We start from the raw sequence: 18,547 nt of genomic DNA, 5'->3' as shown, positions 1-18,547 counted from the left end.
AACTATTTGAATTTACCGGTCTTTTTGCACTACTGTCATCTTGCCAACTTCACATCAACCACATTGTGCAACACAACACAGCTGTTACAAATGACTTTCAAAATTAGAGGTTATATTTATGTTTTATTTATTTATTAAATAATCTATTATTATTATATCAGTTTCTTTCATAGATAAGAAAATTCCAAGTTATATTATCAAACACAAACATTTCAAATGAATGTAGCAAAGAAAATGGCAGCCAGTAAGTCATACAATAAATATTCAAATATGAAATTAATTAACTAAACCAATCATGATTTTACTATATTACTTTAATTTGTAGAATTCAAATTAGCTTTGATTCAACTGCATGTCACAGCAGATAAAAAGAGTAATGTGGAAAGAGCTTTGAAACTTATTGAAACTGCTAAGTGCAATGGTGCAAAATTAGTCGCTTTACCAGAATGTTTTAATTCTCCTTATGGCACAGGTAAGAGGATATATATATATATATATATATATATATATATATTTATTTATTTATTTATTGTACTATAAAGTTTTCTAAGAATCTACAGAGATACATGATTATCTGACCATTGACAGAAATTTTGAGATTGACGGAGGATATTAAGTTTCTTTTTTAATCTGGGCTTGGTAGTATTCTTGCAAAGTTTTCTGGCAGTTAGTTAGGTGATCTTCAAGGTTGTTTTTGTACTTTTGTGAATGACTTCGTATTAACATTACATTCGGATTAACATTTATTGTGCTGATATCAGCATTTTTAAAAATCATTCAACTTAGGGTATTCTTTCTTGGGCTCATCTTTTGATATTTTCAAATTTATAAGATTATTGTTTGGGAAGCTGATTTCCATATTTGTATGATATATGTCTAAATATGTTCAAAAATGATTTTGTATAAGCAAATTTTGTTGTTTGAGATATTTTATAGCTTGTAAGGCTGTGGTTAGAGAACCGGGGTAAATTATCCCAAATGAGGTAAATACGGAATTTTTAGAGGTAAAAAGTGTTGACATAAATAGCATGACATATGGATAAAATAAAGAGTGCGTTTAAGTTTCACACAAAATTGAAGTAAAACTGTTTTGTCATTGTATGAGATGACATTTAAGTTAAAAATAAATACATCATAAAATAATTTTAAATCATGTTTATTAGTAATATAGTAACACTCGATGCACACATTTATTAATGCCAAACATTTTGCATATTTATATAATAATAAATTATAAATTATATATTCATAATAGCATTAAAAATATTTATAATATTTGAATACAATAATGTAATGAAAGTCATACTTCAAATATGACTTGATCGGTTTGTCATTGTAATTAGCATTTATGACTTGAACCTTTATTAGAGAAATGAAGTAATTGCTGATTAATAAATTCTATAATATTCGTTCACACAATGGACAGCTGTAATATAACAATCTTGAGTAATTTCATTAACACTATCAATAAATAAACTGCATAGATATCCATTACGAAGTATATCTGTATATAAATGATACATAGCTACACAAACTATTGTCATGCTTCATCTTTTGTTTAGAGTAATAAATCTGAATATCAATTTATTCTTAATTATTTGTAATACTTAATAGCCATCATGATCGAAAAACATGTAGATTTCCTCTAAACTTCCAAAAGTGTCTGAAATAAAAATTCTGAAAAAGATATATCTTCGGCATGATAGAATAAAGCTGTACTGCTTTATTATTTTTTAATATCTATAAAAATGCAGAGAATTATTATGTTACACAACGCCTAAAGAAATATTGTTTTTGCAACTTCACTCATCATGTAATTTTCTTTGAAGAACTTTATGTAAATAAAATTAACAGACATTCATTGACTGCTTGCTTCTTTTAGTTTTTCGCTGGCCATACAGTTTCATTCTTTGAGCAATTGTAGTATCCGTCTTGTCTATAAAAATAATTTACATTTTAGTAACCTCAAAAATATATATAATAACCACGAATAATACAAATTGCTTCAATAAACTTACGTTTCTTACACGGCACAGATTTTTCATTTGTTTTATTATTTTCACTATACAATCAAAGCAATCATACTTACGCGACACGACGACCAATCACAATAGAAATCGTATAGAAATGATATCATGGAGAGCGAATGACGAATTATTGGCACTCGACTCGAGCCTAACGCACTTCCATTTCATTTTCACAGATTTACAAAATCGCGCCTAAAGAAGTTTTACTTCAAAAAAGATCCTGAAATACTTAAGTTTGTATGATAGGGTACTTTAAACATCTTACGTTTCAACTGTGTTTAACTCAGGTCATTATTATAAAAGCAATATTCATTAATAATATATTTTATTACAAGATTCTAAGTACATATATATTTGGTAAATTTATGCCTACATTTAAAATTCTATTATTATAGTATACATATATTCCATGTAAACAGCAATATAAAAAGCTTGAATTGTAAATCATAAGCATCATAAACCAAAAACAAAAAAAAACTAATCTAATCTTTACAAAATTATTATAATACTTTCTTAAAATAACCATTGACTCTTTATAATATAAATATTCATTTCACAAGTCAATATAAATTTTGAAAGAAAACTCAATAGTTTCCTTATTATTTACAATTATCTGAGTGGTGTTTTGTAGCAAAATCAAAATGACCAATTATAAATCATTTGAATTTCATGCGTCCTTTCTATCAATGTACAGCTGCTGCAGCAGCAGCGACTTGTTGCAAATGTAATGTTCGTTCGTGAGTCTTTCCGTGTGTTTTCAATGCTGATGGTTGTTTGAAGGCTTGTCCACAAATTGTGCAGACGTAAGGTGATTCTCCAGTATGTGTTCTTGTGTGTTTTATCATGTCTGATTTTTGGGCAAAGGCTCGAGTGCAATACTGACATTGGAATGGTTTTTCACCTAAAAGAATAATAATAATAATAATTATAATGGCAGCCAGAAAATTAGGTGTTTTAGAATTAAAACTAGTTTTGATAAGTTTTCTATTATTACCTGTATGTGTTCGAACATGGTTCTGCAGAATGAATAAACTGATAAATCGTTTCGGACAATAATCACAAGGATAAGGCCTCTCTCCACTATGAATTCTTTTGTGTTTTATTAAAGAGAATCCTGTCGTGAATCGATTTCCACATTCGTCACAAACGTGAGCCTTTTCGCCCGTGTGTGTAATCATATGCTTTTTCAAAGTACCTGAAAAAATTCAAAAAATATATTTGGTTAAATTGATGTCGATTGAAATTCGCGAAACAAAATGTTGTTATCGATATAAACAGTTTGAATTTTATCTAAATAACTTAAAGCAAGCAGCTACATCAAACTAGATTTTTTAACTTCTCAAAGGAGAAGTTTGTTTTCATCAAAAAATCCGATTCGCTAATTTTATGTTTTATCGACGTTTCAAGCCATTCTGAATCGAATGAGACCAACATTTGGAAAAAGTATGCGTGTGTGTGTGTGTGTGTGTGAACAGATTTTTTGCCGTAAATCGACGTTTTCTCCGAAAACTGCTGGACCGATTTCAAAAATCTAAATGTCATTCGATGTATCTCGATGAGGATTGGCGTTTTTGAGTTTTGTCCGATGATCGGCAGGGCCGTTTCTTTGTAAATCGCAGAAAAGTGAAAAAATTTTCGTCCACGTTTTAGCCCGCAATTTTGAATCGCTTTTGAAAATTCAAAAACTGTTCGAAAGATATTGGTTGGGAATCGTGCTTACCGCTTTTGGTAAAGATTGGCCGAACCGTTTCTTCGTAATCAACTGTTGAAAAAATATTTTTTGATAAAACTTTTTATATTGATAGATATCATGGTCTTATAGAACATACTAAAATGTTACGGCCCTACAACAAATAGTTTAATGTTAAAAATTCATCAAAGTTTGAAAAAATATCATAGTCAAAATTTGTGACAAAAGTTGCTTTCGTGATGTGATGAGTCATTATCGATTCATTGAAATTTAAAATAATAAGTTGCAATTTTAGGACATACAAGCATTAGTGTCTGTGCAATATAATTAATATAATTACAAATAATTTAAATGTGTTTGAGAAAATTCTGTCCGAAATCGTAAGGTTTCGATTTAATTGAAAGCGATAACTTAATTTTGTAAATAAATAGTTCAAAATTTGATCTAAATATCTAAATCTCAAATTTTAGATCTCAATTTTGGTTGATTACGTCAATTATTATACATTTCGGGAAGTTCGTGCAAATTGCCTTAAGGCTAAATGCCATTTTCAACTATTGTAGGGCCGTAATATTTTAGTATGTTTCATAAGACCTATAGCCAAAAAAAGTTTCATAAAAATCGACAAATAACTTTTTTTCAACAGTTAATTACAATTACATTACAAGAATTTTTGTTACGTAGTTTAAGGGAGAAGCCTCCTTTAGATCCTCCTTTTAGAGGCTTTTTAAAGAATCGCTCTTTTGACTAATTTTTAGGGAAGGAAATAAATGTTTAATTGAAACGAAACTTTCAGGTTTTATTATTATTTGTTTCAACATTCTTCCTATTTTTTTCAATAAAATATATCTCATAATATGCCGGGTACAAGCATTTTGCCAATGCGCCACGAGCGTGCAGGTGTCATTTGGCGGGAAAGATGCAGGTCACAATTTTCATCCAAAACAAAAAAATCAAAACAAATATATGTATATTCAATAGTATAGATTCTGGTTGAACCTAAAAATCCAAAAAGTTTAGAAATTTTCCAATTTTTCGCAACTTGAAAAAAAATCACGGTTTTTTATTCAAAATTTCACTTTAAATTGTTTAAAAAGTGGGTTAATTTTAACTTTTTTTTGAGTTTTTTTTTGAGTTTAATCCTGAATACAATAAATTTTGTATCGTTTCGACAGGACGTTTAGTTTTTTTCCTATCTTTCCCTCTAATTAGAAAGAATCTAAAGAATGAAAAACCGAGAATGAAAAAATAGCGTTTGCTCACTATTTCTTCTGTAATTCCGAAAATAATTTGAATTTGTTTCTAAAATTCTAGAGATATATTTTTGGCTAGTTTTGGAAGACATTATTGAAAATAAAAATCGAAACATCAAGAATCTAGCATTTACAGAAAAAACCGTGGTTTTCAATCTGTGGGTCGCAACCCCTCAGGAACAGGAGGCGTACAGCTGCTTTTCAAATTTTCAAAAAAATAAACCGAAAACATTGAAATGAGGTGCAAAATAAATGAAGAAATAATTTTTTTATACATATTTGACATAATTTATATTAATTTGTAGCCTGATAAATGAATTGTAATGTTAGTCTAGTTTTTATAAAATTAGATTGTTAGAAAAATTAAGGGGGTGCGTAGTATGAAAAGGTTGGAAACCACTGAGTTCTAATATAATAAATTTAATTCAAAAATCTTATTAATTTTAACAATTCAATAAAGTTTCACAATTGGAAATCACATTTATTAGTTTTTAGCGAAAGAAAAAACTAATTGGAAATAAATTGTTGAAAATTTTTTTAGGTTTTTAGGGGGTTTTTAGGGGGAAGCGCGGTTGGACAAACATCGCGAAATATCACATGGGGGAGGGAGGGGTTTAGTAAGAATCACGTGTATTTATTTTTAACATATTTAAAATTCAAATTTTACAAATTTTTCTCGTAACTAACAATACACGTTATGTTTGGTGGGGAAGGGGGGGTAATTTTGAATATCACCAATGGAGAGGAAGAGTCCAAAAACCCCTAAAAAATCGATCACGTGATTAATGGATCGATTATTTCTTCGATTATTACTTCATGCAACTTGCCTAAAAGCAAACTAAAATAATGATGATAACATTGAATGTAATTATACCTTTTTCAGTAAACTTAGCATGACATATAGTACATTCGAATGGTTTCAATCCAGAATGCCTAAACACGTGCTGCCTTAGGGTGCTGCTGGCGTTGAAGCTCTTACCACAAATATTACAAAGAAACGTCTTTTCCCCACTATGCGTTAAAATGTGCTTATTCAAAACACCCTGTTTTGCAAAACTCTTATTGCAAATGTGACAAACACAAGGTTTAATACCGCTGTGTTTGTTTAAATGATTTATTAAGAACTCGCCTCTGGAAAATGTTTTGGGACATAAGGTACATTTGTGTTCTTTGACTTCCATGTGTATTTTTTCGTGTCTTCTTAGATGGCTTGATCGGTTGAATGATTTTTTGCAAACTTTACAAGATAGGTCTGTTTCCAATCGTTTACCGTATTTCCGTTTTGTTCTGTGGGCTTTTTGTTTGTGCATGTCTAATTTTTCTTCTCGTCTGAAGGTTTGGGGACACTTATCGCATCTAAAGAACTTTTTATCATCACCTTGATCATCATTGTTATCGTCATTGGTATTTTCATCTACATTATCAATATCAATATCATTATCATTATCGTTATCTCTATTATCATTATCCGAATCGGTGCTGACACTTTTATTCTCTTCAACTTTAACCTCAGGTTTGGATTCATTAATAATTTCAACCAAGGGCTTTAAATCTTCAGGATCATCATCATTTATCTCGCAATCCGGTTCAAGTATTTCAGGACAGTAATCAGAGTCTTCGTCTGATTTAGCATCCAAGCTATCGTGATCAAATTTCATATTATTCGTAAAATTTAGTCGGGCGGTATGGATAACCATGTGTCTGGTCAACAAATCTATCCTCAGGAATCGTTTTTTGCAAATGTCGCACTCGAAGGGCTTTCTGGTGGCATCGTGTACTGTCATGTGGCGAATTAGTTTGGATTCTTTGCTGAATTCTTTTTGGCAAACCTCGCATGCGTGGGTTTGCACTTTTGGGCGACCTACTTTTCTGGGGCGGCCTGGGCCTCTTTTTACCGGCGTTGGGGTAATCGGGGGTTTGGTTGATTCTTCGGGTTCGGACTCTTGTTTTACCTGGGGGAGGAAAACGATAATAATAATAATAATAATAATAATAATAATGATAATATACATGAGATTATTTTATTAACTTCCCGTAGTGTAAGTTATAGTAATCGCAAAAAAATCGAAAATGAAATTTTTTATACATCTTTACGTTTCAAAGGTTTCTGAATATTTTGGCATACTTCAGAAAAAATGGATGTAGGTGTGTGTGTGTGTGTGTGCGTGTGTGTGTGCGGATACAAATTTTCGTCGACAATTTCGAGAATGCGGATCAATCGATTTGAATAATACAAACAGCATTCGATTTCTATTAATAAGGAGACGTGCTGATTAGTTTTTGGCAAAGGCAGACATAGCCGTTTCGGAGGTACGGGGAAAAAAGTGCCAAAAATGGTATTTCAGTTTTTAAGATAACGGAGTGTCCGATTTAAGTAATTTACAGGAACATTTTACTTGTATTGAATGAATTGAACAACTGGTGAATTTTTTGTGAAGGCAGGTCCAGGGTCTCCATAAATCCAATAAGAAAAGTAATCCCATTTGTACAAATTATAATAAATACAAATGTTGTGTACATTTATACGGGTTCCGTACCAAAGTTTACACGTTAGACGGAAAGCTATGATTTCAAAACTCTAATTTTTTTTCAAAGTTTTCTTTAATAATTTAGTTTCCGGTACGGGAGGTTCCAGCAATTTGCCTTAAGGCACGATGCCATAGTTGAATTTATAGATTGAAACCAAGTGGTAAGGCTTGAACCCCGAAGTCGTTTTTCATTTTTGCGTCAATTATCTATTTTATCATAATAAGTTTATAAACTAGTGGTGCATGGCATCGTGCCTTAAGGCAAATTGCTGGAACTTCCCATACTAGAATTAAATATTCGAGGGAAAAAAATATTTATCAATATATATTGATCAATTATTAATAAAATAACAATTGTTTTAAACATTTTCAAATATTCAGCGGTCTTATCGCTCAAAACACTTGAGTTTACATTAACAAGAGATGCCGAAAGAATACATCTGAGGATATATTTCTTACGATTAGGATAACGCATTTGAAATATATACAATTTTAAACTGAATATACACATTTTTTTAAGTTAATAAAAACAAATTAAAAATTTACATTTAAAACATATTAAAACTTTGTATATTTTTGAAAATTCTGAAAAAATATTTTCTGAAAAATTTGATACTTGCTTGAACCGTATAAGTGAACTTTAAAAATTAAAAATCTTGGTACGGAACCCAAAAAATTGTAACAACATTTTTAAAATCTCTATCATTTTTGACCGCCAAATGCCTATTTTACTTTTTTTCTCTGTATCTCCGAAACTGCTAGACCTGCCTTCCGAAAACAATTCTTCATTTTATCATTACAAGTAAAATGTGTTTTAAATCATTCAAATCGGTTCATCCGTGTTCCCGAAATCGTCGACGATAATTTGTATGCATATATATATATATATATATATATATATATATATACAATGTATATATCTTGTATATATATATATATATATATATATATATATACTAGATGACCCGACAGACGTCCTGTACCCACGTCTACAATTCAAAAGCTCTAAATTTTTTAATATCCTATCCTATACTTTTTAATTTCCTATTTGATGTCCTGCCTTTTGTTTGGAATTCTGTTTATATGTATAACACAGCAATGCGTGATCGAGTACAGGTAGTTGTGATTTAAAATTGTTAGTGAGAACTAACCTAACATTACCTCATAATATTTATTTTAATATCATGTATTAATTATGCTTTCGAGCATTGAAGAAATTGCAAGCACATACAAAACAAACTCTCCTTTCCATCTTGACATAACTTTTGTTTGGGTTATTATTTATATGCATAACACAGCAATGTGTGATCGGGTACAACTAGTAGTTGTGATATAAAACTAACCTAACATTACTTAAAAGTGTTTAATTTAATATTATGGCATTTTCTTATGCTCTCGAGCATTAAAACAAACTGTTTTGAATACTTTGTGATGCCCCAGTCTTAAAAAACAACTTGTCTATTACAATACAAACAAATAAGAGATTTTATATAGGAATTGAATACTTGGCTTCGATACTAAAACTGCATTGGCTAATGTATCCTTTACTATTTACCTCTTCTAATTCCTGTTTGACAACAATAGATTCCTTCATCAGTCCTAATTTGTCCCTCAGCTCTACATCGGATACCAAACATTTTTTCCTAAACAAATAAGCACTGTTCAATTGCAATTCACAAACGGTACAGATTTGATTCGGCAGACCGTCGCTGTCTAAAATTTGTAAAGAGGTACAATACGATAACATCTCTGACAATTTAACATTGTTTTCATTATTATTTTGAAACAGTGTTTTCTTGTCATCGGTTTCTGTCATGCAAGCCCTGCACAACTTTTCGACGTTAATTTCCTTCGTTTCCATTTTATAGGCTTGATACTAGTACATAATTAGTTGAATTTAATGTATATGTATCGTTGATTGCGGTTTTTTATTATTGTTTGGCAATTGAGAGTAATATTAAATGCCAAACAAATCACAGAACACAGAACAAACATCGGCCATCATTGCTACGATTCAACAATATGGCCGACGAGAGATAAAGGCGCATTCACACTCGCCGGAATAACAGTTATTCAAAATTTTTTTTTTTTTTTAAGTAATTTAATGAAATTATTAAATGATATAATGTAACTTCATAACCTTTAGTATAATGAATGGTATAGATACTAATTCACGAATAATAGTTTTTACATAACCTAAAAATTTTGTTTTGTATCAATATTATAACAGGGTAAAACGATCTTACATTTGTCAATTTATATTACCTTAAATAAATCTTATTTTTTGTTAATAAATAAATATATATATATATATATATATATATTTTCAAATTGTTGTAGTTGCTGAATGATGACACGCATCTTGTGTCGAAACGTATAAATAAAAGTTTTTATACTTTATACCTTTTTTATTTCGACGAATGGGCTGCTAGTTACTTTGAAATATGTTTCAACGTCGAAAAAACTATCAAGATAATATATATATATATATATATATATATATATATATATATATATATATATATGTATATATATATATATATATATATATATTTGAAGTATTTTGCAGCCTAATCGCCGAATTAAAAAAAATACTAGGGGTGCATGGCATCGTGCCTTATGCCAAATGGCAGGAACTTTCCTTACTGTAATTAAATATCTTGGTGTAATTAAATTATTAAAATCGGACGCTCCGTTCTCTTAAAAACTAAGTTACCATTTTCGGCACTTTTTACCCCGTATCTTCAAAGCGGCTAGACCAGCCTATACCAAAAACTAATCAGCACGTCTCCTTATCAATACGAATCGAATGTTTGTTGAATTATTCAAATCGCTTCATCCGTGTTCCCGAAATCGTCGACCAACATTTGTATCCGAACACACACACATACACGCACATAAGCACACACACACACACATACATCCATTGTTTATAAGGTATGCCAAACTGTTCAGAAACCTCTGAAACGTAAAGATATATAAAAATTTTCATTTTCGATTTTTTTGCGATTACTATAACTTGCTATACGGGAAGTTAATTATTAGATACGTTTTGACACTCTATATGTGTTATCATTCAGCACGTTAAACAAATTCTACAAAAACATTTTACAAAAATTATGAAATTAGATAATATTTAGATAATTTAAATAATAAAAATATTAATATATACCACACCAATAAAAACGCATGCACAAATTTACAGAATTTGATTAATGAAATATCTATAAAATAAGAAACTAAAAGTTTAATAATAAAATTATGTAGTTAGTCACATTGTTAACAAATTTTAAATGCAAAGCAAAATGCAAAGTCGAGCTTTTTAGAAACAATGAGGTTCACGAATGTTCCAGGGTCGAATTTTGAAAAGTTCTGCCCTTTTAGGGCATGATACTTATCATGATATTCTGAATTATTTCAATTATTTTTCTAAAATCTGAATATGAACTTTTGTTATTCTTGTTTAATTTCTTTTCAATAATAAGAGGTTTGTTAACTTCTATTATTATTATTTTTTTATTTTTATATTTTTTGTTTTCATTTCTAACTTTTCTTAGGGTAGGTAAGTTATAGTAACCGCAAAAAAATCGAAAATGAAAATTTTTGCGGTTTTAAAATTTTTCAAAAATGTCAAAATTAACATAAAAACTACTTTTTTCAACAATCTTCTCAGTTTGTTCTACTTTCTCCAATTTTAAAATAATTTTACCAAACCAGACTTAAACCAAATTTCTCATAGCTCTAAAATTTCTTGGGTCTGTTCAGCATCAACCTCTTCACTAATCTAACCGAAACCAACAACCGTATATATTATAACAATTGTTATAGTAAATTTGAGTTTTTTTTATTTTGAAGCGATTATTATAATGTGAACATATGAGTGCGTGAAAAATGTGAAAATACTGCCCAGTAAAGCACAGTATAAGTGAAAGTCGTACAGAATTATTTGCAAATGCAAATGTTTAGACTGTGACTATACGGGAGCAATTTTTCAATTTTGTGCAAATTAGGCAACTATTTTTTTTTTTGAAATTGAATTCGAAATGAAATGACGATTGTTAATGTTCCGGAGACAAATTTGCAACATGATAGCAAAAATAATGAAAGTTACAATATTTGTAATAATGTAATTGAAAACGTTTAAACTTTCTCGAATATTTCATTACATTACGGGAAGTTCCAGCAATTTGTTTTAAGACACGATTCCATACACCACTAGTTATAGTAATAATATATTTGAAAATATTTAAAATGATTGTTATCCTTAGAACATTTTGCGGCCTATGCCGAGGAAGTACCCTGCGGTGAGACTTGCAAAGCCCTGAGCAATGCTGCTAAAGAAAACGAAATCTACGTAGTCGGAGGAACCATTCCAGAAAGACATCTCGACGGAAAATTGTACAACACCTGCACGGTCTGGTGTCCCCAGGGAAACCTGATCGCCACTCACAGAAAAGTCAGTTTAAATCATTAAAAATAACATAGTGTCCGCAAGTATTTGTAAAATATATTATTCCTCAGGTGCATCTCTTCGACATCCACCTCCCAGGCAAAATAGCCTTCAAAGAATCCTCAGTGCTGGCACCAGGAGAGTGTTTGACCACTTTCGAAGTCGACAAAGTGAAAATCGGTGTCGGAATCTGTTTCGATGTCAGATTCAGTGAAATGGCTCAAGTGTATAGGAACCAGGGTTGCAAGATGCTTATTTATCCCGGTGCCTTCAATATGCGAACGGGGCCCCTTCATTGGGAGCTTTTGCACAGGGCCAGATCGGTCGATTGCCAATCCTTTGTGGCTGCTATATCACCTGCGAGGGATGCTTCTGCAGGATATGTAGCTTATGGACATTCATTTTTAATTGACCCTTGGGGTAAAATTTTGACTGAAGCTCAGGATAAAGAGGAGATACTTTATGGAGAATTCGGTACGGTAATAATAAACATAATAAAGGCAATATGTTTGTTAATATTTTTTTTTATTTTTAGATGAAAAGGCGGTTGATGACTTCCGCGAACAAATTCCTGTGTACAAGCAAAGACGTACTGATGTCTATGAAACCATTTCCAAAAGACCTGTTGCAGAATGAAATATTAACTCAACGGTCAATTGTTTTTATTAACAAATTTTCATATTTTATTATGTTAATATATATGTATGTATATTTTGTTTGCATTTTTAGAGTTTAATAGTACTGTAAATATCTTAAAGTAAACATTTTTAATATGTAGTTTCATAAAGAAAATAGTGTTTTTTAATTGAAAATGATGTTCTGTGTGACGTTGAATTGCATCGTGCCTTAAGACAAATTGCCAAAACTTTCCGTACCAAAAATTAATTTTTCAAATTTATATTATCGTTGCCAAAAAAATTATATTTGTACCTGATAATGTACTGATGAAGATCCTCTTTGAGGATCTTGGATGTTCCAGAGGATCTATTTTGATGTCATTATGTAACTGATGTTGGCCCATATCTGTAATTAAAAGAGACTTAAATTAATTAAAGGAATTACTATTTAAAATAGTAATATTTTTTTATTGTCCAATCAGCAAACGTCCAATTTATAATATCGTTTGCCTAAAAATATAATAGAAAGCAGCAAAAACGTGCAATTTATAATATCGTTTGCCAAAAAATATAATAAAAAGCAGCAAACGTCCAATTAATAAAATCGCTGCCAAAAATATAATAAAAATTGCAAACGTCCAATTCATAATATCGTTCGCCAAAATATATAATTAAAAGCAGCAAACGTCCAATTTATAATATCGTTCGCCAAAAATTTAATAGAAAGCAGCAAACGTCCAATTTATAATATCGTTGCCAAAAAAAATATATTTTTACCTGATAATGTTCATCACTGATGATGATCGTCTTTGAGGACTTTGGATGTTCCAGAGGATCTATTTTGATATCATTGTAACTGATGTTGGCCCATATCTGTAATTAAAAGAAATTTAAATTAATTAAAGAAATTACTATTTAAAATAGTAATATTTTTTATTGTCCAATTAGCAAACATCCAATTTATAATATCGTTCGCCAATAAAATATAATAGAAAGCAGCAAACGTCCAATTTATAATATCGTTCGCCAAAAAATTTAATAAAAAGCAGCAAACGTCCAATTTATAATATCGTTCGCCAAAAATATAATAGAAAGCTGCAAACGTCCAATTTATAATATCGTTCGCCAAAAATATAATAGGAAGCAGCAAACGTCCAATTTATAATATCGTTTGCCAAAAATATAATAGAAAGCAGCAAACGTCCAATTTATAATATCGTTCGCCAAAAATATAATAGAAAGCAGCAAACGTCCAATTTATAATATCGTTCGCCAAAAAATATAATAGAAAGCAGCAAAAGTCCAATTTATAATATCGTTCGCCAAAAAATATAATAGAAAGCAGCAAACGTCCAATTTATAATATCGTTCGCCAAAAAATATGATAGAAAGCAGCAAACGTCCAATTTATAATATCGTTTGCCAAAAATATAATAAAAGCAGCAAACGTCCAATTTATAATATCGTTCACCAAAAAATATAATAGAAAGCAGCAAACGTCCAATTTATAATATCGTTCACCAAAAAAATATAATAGAAAGCAGCAAACGTCCAATTTATAATATCGTTTGCCAATAATATAATAAAAACAGCAAACGCCCAATTTATAATATCGTTTGCCATTAAAATATAATAGAAAGCAGCAAACGTCCAATTTATAATATCGTTCGCCAAAAAATATAATATAAAGCAGCAAACGTCCAATTTATAATATCGTTCGCCAATAAAATATAATAGAAAGCAGCAAACGTCCAATTTATAATATCGTTCGCCAAAAAAATATAATAGAAAGCAGCAAACGTCCAATTTATAATATCGTTCGCCAAAAAAATATAATAAAAAGCAGCAAACGTCCAATTTATAATATCGTTGCCAAAAAATATAATAGAAAGAAGCAAACGTCCAATTTATAATATTCGTTGCTATATTTATCGTAAAATTGAAGTATCAATATAAAAAAAGCAGTTCTAACAATGTATGTAATTTTTTCAATACAAAAATTTATAATAATTAAGAAAATATGAACTGAAGTTTCTTCAACAGTATAGGTACTTATAAGGTTGATTCGTAGTTTGCAAAAAACTGCAAATATTTTCAAATTTTCATACAAAATTGTATTCAGTTCGTGAAATGAAATTGATTTATCATTAAATTATCATTGCAGATACGATTGTATTGTTAAAATTTCAATTGAAACTTTCGTTAGTTGACAGTTAATAGCCGCCATTTTCTTTCGGTACAACACCGAAAAACTTGAGTTTGCTTTTTTGCAAAAAAAACTGTACATACCTATTTTTTATATGTAAATAGATACACTAGATCAAAATGTATCGAATTTTCATTATCAATACGTCGTGGAAACGACTGTATTGCTTAAAACAGGACAAAACCATCGGTTGCGGTTATGGCCGCCATCTTGGATTTTCCAAAAACACAAATTTTAAATTGCGAAAAAATGCAAAAATCTCAACAAATAATGGGAAAAAGTGCAATAATATCAAATAAACCTACATATATTTATCGTAAATCAACAAATAAAGCATGGATACTACATTTTAAGGCACGCAAAACATCGTTGGTGTCAGAACCAGACGGCGTCACTTGTCATGTTAATAAAATGCAAAATTTGTGCAAGATGATACAAAATAGAAGCACTTACCTTATTTAAAATGCTCGTTGCATACTGGAACACACTTTTTAGACACTGTTTTGATTTAAAATAATAATATTTAAATATTTGTAGCACTGCACTGCGCGGAGATGTTAACAGTTCGGATGCTGACGCGCTAATGAGCTGCGAGCTGATTAGTAGCTAAATTAATAGCTGTTGCACAAATTCAAAATGGCGGATGCAAATGCTGAAGAAAAACATCTCCTGAAGGAAAACATAAATCCCGTTCGAAATTTCTGTTTAAATTAGACGATATGGGCGAAATGCCTTGATAAATACGCTAAATCGAGTTAAAATTCAATTCCGCACCCTAATTAAGCACTTTTCCTTGAGTGACTATAGTTTATAAACGTGACTAAACTTTTACCAATTTAGATTTTGTATCTGTCAGTGACATATATTACACAGATACAAATTTAAACTAAATGATTATAACTACACACTGATGTTAACCAAAAATAGCTTTAAATAATACCTGGATATCAATTATTACACTGCAAACCGCGTATTGTACTAATTAATTAAGAAAATTCCAAACTAAATCTACATGTTGACAATCAAATCATAACCGCATTTACAAACACTAATTTGACAAGCGCCAAAATGTTAAAAAAACGTTCGTAAACTTATTACTGATGTAAATTATCACATTATTATATTATATAAACTATAAATTATATTAATAAATATATAAATAAATAAACACATTTTCCAATATTTTTTTGGTTTGAAATGACAACAAGGTGAAGTACACAAAATTTGTTGCAGTGTCACCAACATTATAAGTAATTTAAATTGTTGCACAAAATATATTTAAATAAATACACGTAAAATATTAATCATAATTCGAATACTTATTGCTTAAGTACTATAAAAATAATATTATAATATAAAATAATATATTTTCTAAATTTTTAGGCCAATTCTTTCTCCCTTATGTCCCTTATTTCTCCCATGCTTATGTCAAACATATACCAACGTCCATTTTGTAAATGCAACAAGTATTATTTAAATTTAAACATTAAATATGATTATTTGTGTTTACTGAGTACAAAAACATAAAAACCTAACACATCAATATAATGGGTATGGTAATAATTTATTTAAAAAGTTATTAGCATTTAGTACACAATAGTTTTTCATCAGTTTTTTATCGCATATCTATTTTTATAGAATTATTAATTATAAGAACAACTACAATTAATTTATATACAAAATTATGTTTATTTAGGTTTGAATGAAAATATTATGTACAAAATGAGTAATGAGAATAACATAACCCTGTTATGATGACAAAATTCACAGAAAAGTATAAATAAAGTAAGGTGTTATATTAATTATAAAGGATACTTATATTCACTGGATAAACTGGTAAAAATGTAATACATTAATACAATGGGTATGTTAATAATTACTTATTTTATTCGAAAACTTTTTAGTATTTAGTACAAAATAGTTTTTAATCGACATGCATAAGCTTTTCTATCTTTAAGCATATGCACGCACAAGCTTCTCTATCTTTGAACGATTATTAATTATAAGAACAATTACAATAAATTTATAATAAAAATTATGATTATTTAGGTTTAAATGAAAATATTATGTACAAAGTGAGAACTCAGAACAACATAACCATGTTATGATGACAAAATTCATAGAGAAGTACAAATAAAGCAAGGTGTTATATTATTTATAAAGGATACTTATATTCACTGGATAAACTGGTAAAAATTTAATACATTAATACAATAGGTATGTAAATAATAGCTTAATTCACTCATAAACTTATTAGTATTTAGTATACGCGTATAAGTAGTATAAGCGTGTAGTATAAGCGTATGCATACATAAGCTTTTTTCTACCTTTGCATGATTATTAATAATAAGAATAACTATATTGAATATATAATAAAATAATGTTTATGTAGATTTAAAAGAAGATATTACACACAATCTGTATACTGAGAACAACATAACCATGTTATGTAGATACAATTCACAGAAAGGCCAAAATAAGTTATTCATAAAAAATTTTGTTCTCGCTGGCATATAATCTACAATTTGAAGATTTAAACATTTGCACCAGTACAATTACAAGTCATTATATGAATCATAAAGGATATTTGCATTCATATAGAATTTATAGTTATTGTCTACAATTGGATTAATTTTCTAGAACCTGAATTATTCGTTTGGTTAAACTGGTAAGAACTCATTACATCAATACAATGGGTATCTTAATAATTACTTATTTTATTTGAACGCTTATTAGTATTTAGTACACAATAGTTTTTTATCGGCAACAAGCATATGGGCACATAAGCTTCTTTATCTTTGCATGATTATCAATTATAAGAACAACTATATTAAATATATAATAAAATTATATTTGTTTAGGTTTATATCAAGATATTACACACAATCAAGTAAATTTAATATGTGTTTTAATCAAGTTGAGAATAAAACGAGTGCAATTGTTAATCATTTTAAACTTTTCACTTTTAATGAAAGACAGTATTTATTTCACATTTTTATATTCATCTTAATTTGTACAAAAATGAGATAAATTCTCAGGATGTGAATTTTCTATATATAATAAATATTGCATAAAATCAACACGCAAACTGATTTAATTTACAGACAGGCTGTTCAACTATGTTACGAAGACACAATTCATAAAACGACCAAATTAAGTCATTTATGAAGGATATTTGTTTTTATTTAAAAATGGGAGGAATCATCTACAATCTAATGATGAAGATACAATTCACAGAAATGCACAAATAAGTTATTTAAAAAGGATATTTGTACACTCTTTTATATAATCCACTATTTGAGCATGACTTATGCAAGATTACCATGATTTTATTGTTAAATCAAGAGAAATGTTAAAATCTAACACATTATAATGCAACAGGTATGTTAATAAATACTTAATTTACATAAAAATTAGTATACTAATTTTATTATACTAACTTAATATATTAAGTACCATAATAATTTTTTATCTGGCTAAACTTTTTTATCTTTGCAAGATTATTAGAACTGTATTGAATTTATATATAGAAACATCAAGATATTTGAATTTGAAATATTTTATTACAATAGATTTGAGAAAAGAATATGCAAATATTATTCAGCTAATAATGTCCTTGATCTGTATTGAATTTTATCATTTTTAGCAGATTTAAATAGAAAAATCAAAGTTAGGCCTAACTCCATAATACCTTGATTGTGTATTTTTATCCATAAGTTTTTGTTGACAAAATTTTGTAAATTTTAAATTTGAACGTACCGCTCTCTTTTTATAGT

General features: G+C 29.2%; 2 protein-coding genes across 2 annotated transcripts; one reads left to right on the top strand and one right to left on the bottom strand.

Annotated features, from left to right (window-relative positions):
- Positions 1-109: 109 nt before the first annotated feature.
- Positions 110-12,599, top strand: LOC113363810 (omega-amidase NIT2-like). The gene is made up of 5 exons (XM_026606292.1): positions 110-244; positions 326-472; positions 11,767-11,954; positions 12,020-12,422; positions 12,484-12,599. Exons 1-5 carry the CDS (start codon positions 217-219, stop codon positions 12,582-12,584), a joined length of 867 nt encoding a protein of 288 aa, XP_026462077.1. The 5' UTR covers positions 110-216; the 3' UTR covers positions 12,585-12,599.
- On the bottom strand, positions 2,649-9,455 carry LOC113363788 (oocyte zinc finger protein XlCOF6-like). Its single transcript, XM_026606273.1, has 4 exons — positions 9,054-9,455; positions 5,845-6,922; positions 3,022-3,222; positions 2,649-2,928 (listed from the first exon to the last, which is right to left on the bottom strand). Exons 1-4 carry the CDS (start codon positions 9,357-9,359, stop codon positions 2,711-2,713), a joined length of 1,803 nt encoding a protein of 600 aa, XP_026462058.1. The 5' UTR covers positions 9,360-9,455; the 3' UTR covers positions 2,649-2,710.
- Positions 12,600-18,547: the final 5,948 nt, after the last annotated feature.

This window comes from Ctenocephalides felis, unplaced genomic scaffold, assembly GCF_003426905.1.
Source record: "Ctenocephalides felis isolate EL2017-DRISC unplaced genomic scaffold, ASM342690v1 CF-g0.4_SCAFFOLD_00845, whole genome shotgun sequence".
Classification (NCBI taxonomy): Eukaryota; Metazoa; Arthropoda; class Insecta; order Siphonaptera; family Pulicidae; genus Ctenocephalides; species Ctenocephalides felis.
This window is presented reverse-complemented; position numbering and strand designations above follow the sequence as displayed.

Coding starts and splice junctions, on each gene's coding strand:
- LOC113363810 (XM_026606292.1), top strand. CDS start 217: ATGAATGTAGCAAAGAAAATGGCAGCCA. Junction 11,955..12,019: donor TGATCGCCACTCACAGAAAA/GTCAGTTTAAAT, acceptor ATTATTCCTCAG/GTGCATCTCTTCGACATCCA. Junction 12,423..12,483: donor GATACTTTATGGAGAATTCG/GTACGGTAATAA, acceptor TTTTATTTTTAG/ATGAAAAGGCGGTTGATGAC.
- LOC113363788 (XM_026606273.1), bottom strand. CDS start 9,359: ATGGAAACGAAGGAAATTAACGTCGAAAAGTTGTGCAGGGCTTGCATG. Junction 3,223..5,844: donor TGCTAAGTTTACTGAAAAAG/GTATAATTACAT, acceptor GAATTTTTTCAG/GTACTTTGAAAAAGCATATG. Junction 2,929..3,021: donor CCATGTTCGAACACATACAG/GTAATAATAGAA, acceptor TTATTCTTTTAG/GTGAAAAACCATTCCAATGT.